The sequence below is a fragment of the Macadamia integrifolia genome, unplaced genomic scaffold (assembly GCF_013358625.1).
Source record: "Macadamia integrifolia cultivar HAES 741 unplaced genomic scaffold, SCU_Mint_v3 scaffold538, whole genome shotgun sequence".
In the NCBI taxonomy this organism is placed as follows: Eukaryota; Viridiplantae; Streptophyta; class Magnoliopsida; order Proteales; family Proteaceae; genus Macadamia; species Macadamia integrifolia.
The window spans coordinates 42743-46143 of record NW_024870479.1 but is presented as its reverse complement, the minus strand read 5'-3'; the positions used below and the strand labels follow the sequence as shown (position 1 = coordinate 46143).

General features: G+C 33.2%; 1 protein-coding gene across 1 annotated transcript; it reads right to left on the bottom strand.

Annotated features, from left to right (window-relative positions):
• Nucleotides 1-211: 211 nt before the first annotated feature.
• On the bottom strand, nucleotides 212-1489 carry LOC122069141 (zinc finger protein GIS3-like). Its single transcript, XM_042633077.1, has one exon. The coding sequence runs from the start codon at nucleotides 893-895 to the stop codon at nucleotides 347-349; it is 549 nt and encodes a 182-aa protein (XP_042489011.1). The 5' UTR covers nucleotides 896-1489; the 3' UTR covers nucleotides 212-346.
• Between the last annotated feature and the right edge of the window lie 1912 nt (nucleotides 1490-3401).

Sequence of the window (3401 nt, the reverse complement as noted above, 5' to 3'; positions counted from 1 at the left end):
CCCCCCCCCCCCATTTGTTCTCTTTTAAGGGATGTGGTATCAATTACTGCAATTTACCAAAAATAAATAAATAAATAAAGTTGTATCATTTACAATAAATTTTTTAATATAAAATAGGAAGGAGGTTTTTTTTGGTAGAATATGAAGGAGGTTGGGCATGCAAAGGGGAAGCTGAGATGAGAGGGGCAAGGGAGACTTTTCCAACAAGAGATAGACAAACACAATGCCATTTCCCTATAAAGAATATTTACATAGTTTTATTTATGAGGAAAGCATAAGGACAAACATTACCCAATAGCAAAAAAAGACAAGAAGATACAAAAGAGAGAGAGATCCCGAACATTTTTCACAACTTCAAAGTTAAGTCCACATTTCCAGAGTCGACTTCATTTGCATATGAACATGCATTTTCTTCAACCAAAGATTTTGGTTCTTCTCTCAGAAGATTTAATTCACCAGGTTGTAGATGGCATTCCATACCCTCTATTGGCAACAGATATGGGTATGATGTTCCAATTATTGGGACTTGGCCACGAACAAACCCAACCTGGGGCATTAAACCATGCACTTGCATTGCAGGGATGGGCCTAGATACATGTTCTCCATCACGAAAATTTGCCGAAATATTAATTGTTGAGTGAGAACAAGAGCGATTTCTAATTGCCTGGCGATATTTCCATTTTGCTTCTTGTCTCTCTCTTCGATGGGCATTTTGATGGCCACCTAAAGCTTGTGGTGTTGAGAAAACCTTTGAGCAATAGATGCATGGATGAACTGAGCCCATTGCCTGTTGATTTTCTATCTCATTGTTTATACCTGATATCACATCTAAGTTCGGCTTAGATGGCTCTTGGCCATTACTTGACCCAGAAGCAACTTTAGATCTATTTTTCATGGTAACAGAACTATACGAAATTGAAAGAAAAAAAAAAAGATGAAATGGATGGATGAGAAGGAAGAATAAGAGGTTATATGGAGATCCCAAAGATCAAAATAGGAGATTTTTGTTTTTCAAAGCAAACAAAATGGAAAGTAATAGAATCTCAGGAGGGTTTAAGATAATCACTTGACCTAAAAGGAAAACATAAATTAGTCATGCATGGTGATGAAAATAAGAAAAATGAAAAGCAAGAAAAGATGAAAGAAGAGAAGGATTAATTGACTAGATTGATATGCAAATATAAAAATTTGGAGAAAGAGATACTTCAAAGTTATGGAAAACAAAATCAAAGGTACTGAGAAGAGAAATTAAAGGAGTAGGTTCTTAAATGATCTCACCAATTTCTTGATCCATAGGCAATCTTACAATGTTCTATATGGTGATGAAAAATGAGAAAAAGGAAAAATTGGAATTAAAGAAGAAAAAATAATGGAGGAGGAGGAGAAAATGTGGGTTATTCTCTAGGGCATTCGTCAAAGAAGAGAAGCCAACACCATAGAGAAAGTCTGAAGAAGGAAATTTTGAAAAGCTAAGCAACTCTATAAGGTCAGGCACTTGATGAGAGAACATTGCCTCACTACCTCCTCAGTGAGACTATTTATAGAAATTCAAAGGGCAGAATCCTATGGGCCGGATAGTTTACAAGTTATATTAATTAATAAGGTGGATATCTAATTGTAAAAAACACGATAAAGATATCCAGCTAGTAATCGTTCGTAGTAAACCTTTGAGTTCATTAAAGACTTAATTACATTTATGTGGAGGAACCAGGCTCTGATTTTAATATTATAATTTATCATATATAAAATTATGATAATTGTGATAAAACTAAAACAAAGGGGATAATTGTGGCATATTAGGCAACCCCAGGGAAAAGTTTAGTACAAATTTATTATTAGAGTTCATATGATAAGAAATTTCTCAAGAAAATAATGATGAACATCTTTACATCAAACATATGTAACCATCACTGCATGAATTAAAATCATTTGATTTGAGATTTTCTCCGGATTTTTTCATAACCCAAAAACTAGATCAAGTTTATAAGTTGCTTTGAATGGTCAGCGGTTTAAGTTGAGGCATCTTCCATAGTGTTGCTAGTAAGAGTTTATATAATACGTGATTCGAATTATCATGAATTAACATATAAATAAAAATAAAAATTTTATTTTTATTAAAAATGCTGGATCGAGAATTTTTGTTTCAAACTACATAATCCATTAATTTTTGTCAACATATAAGTAATGAAAGCAAGTATAAACGGTAGCTTCCTACGCTTTCAATAATTAAGCATTAATTTTTCAAACATTTGTAACTTTTATAATACGCACATGTTTATTCTTTGGAACTGGACACATATCTATAGTCAAATGCCATGTTAGCTATCCATTGATTTGACAACAAAATATACAATGAGAGGAAAATAAAACAAATGGTGAAGGATATTGTAAACTCATTGACAAAATTTAACTTATAACCGTACCAATCCTCTACATTACAAATCCAATTGCTACCAAAAGACACATTTTAAACATGGAGAAACTTTAGATACCTAAGTTAAAATTATTGAAAAGAAAAAAAAAGGGTTATGGTTGGGCACGCTAGTGTTATGCCCGGCACTTTGTTTGTGTCATCCCTCCCCCTATAAAAGTCTCCTTGCCTCTCCCATCCTAGCCCCTAATTGTTTGAATCGCCAGCTCTAGGAAAGCTAGCGGCTTGCCCAACCTCCACCCATAAGATTGAATGTAGGGTAGTGAAAAATAATAATATGGAGATATCCTCAAGTGAAAATTTTAGATATCTAGATTCATTCATAAATAGGAGAAGAAATAAACGACGATATTGCACAACGAATTAAAGTTAGGTGGATGAAGTGGAGGGATACATTTGGAGTGTTGCGTGATTGATTTATTCTTTTAAAACTCAAAGAAATCATTGTATGACTAGCAATGATGCATAATTGAATGTTGAGGAATGAAGAAAAACTTATGTTGACATATTAGATTTTGCGTAATATTTCATGATGTAAAATATGTTTTGCTGATGATAAATCACGAACACTTAGATCACAATCTAGCTAATTGGGCACGTTGGTGATAACCTAATGGTTAATAATGGTTTTGAAAATATTAATGATTTGTTAAGTGTTGAATGGTTCATATATTCCCACAAAACTCAAGAAGAACAATTAATTCATTATCAAGTATCAAACCTATAACTAAGTCAGGTGATGAACCCATAAAACAATTGGGTTAGGTGTGGGCCTAGGAAATACCAAGATTATAAGTGGTTTGTCCTAATTAAAATCACTGAATTGGTTATGAATCCTAAAAAACTTCAAGTGTCTTCACATCAAAGCAAGTGGGACTGTAACAGTTAGGATAACATCAGGGAAAAGCAATACAAGAGTGAAAATCCTAATTAACACTACTTTCTTTTTCTTTTTTATTTTGGTAAACAA

Bases quoted from the DNA above. Each gene is read 5' to 3' on its own strand.
- LOC122069141 (XM_042633077.1), bottom strand. From the start codon at position 895: ATGAAAAATAGATCTAAAGTTGCTTCTGGGTCAAGTAATGGCCAAGAG.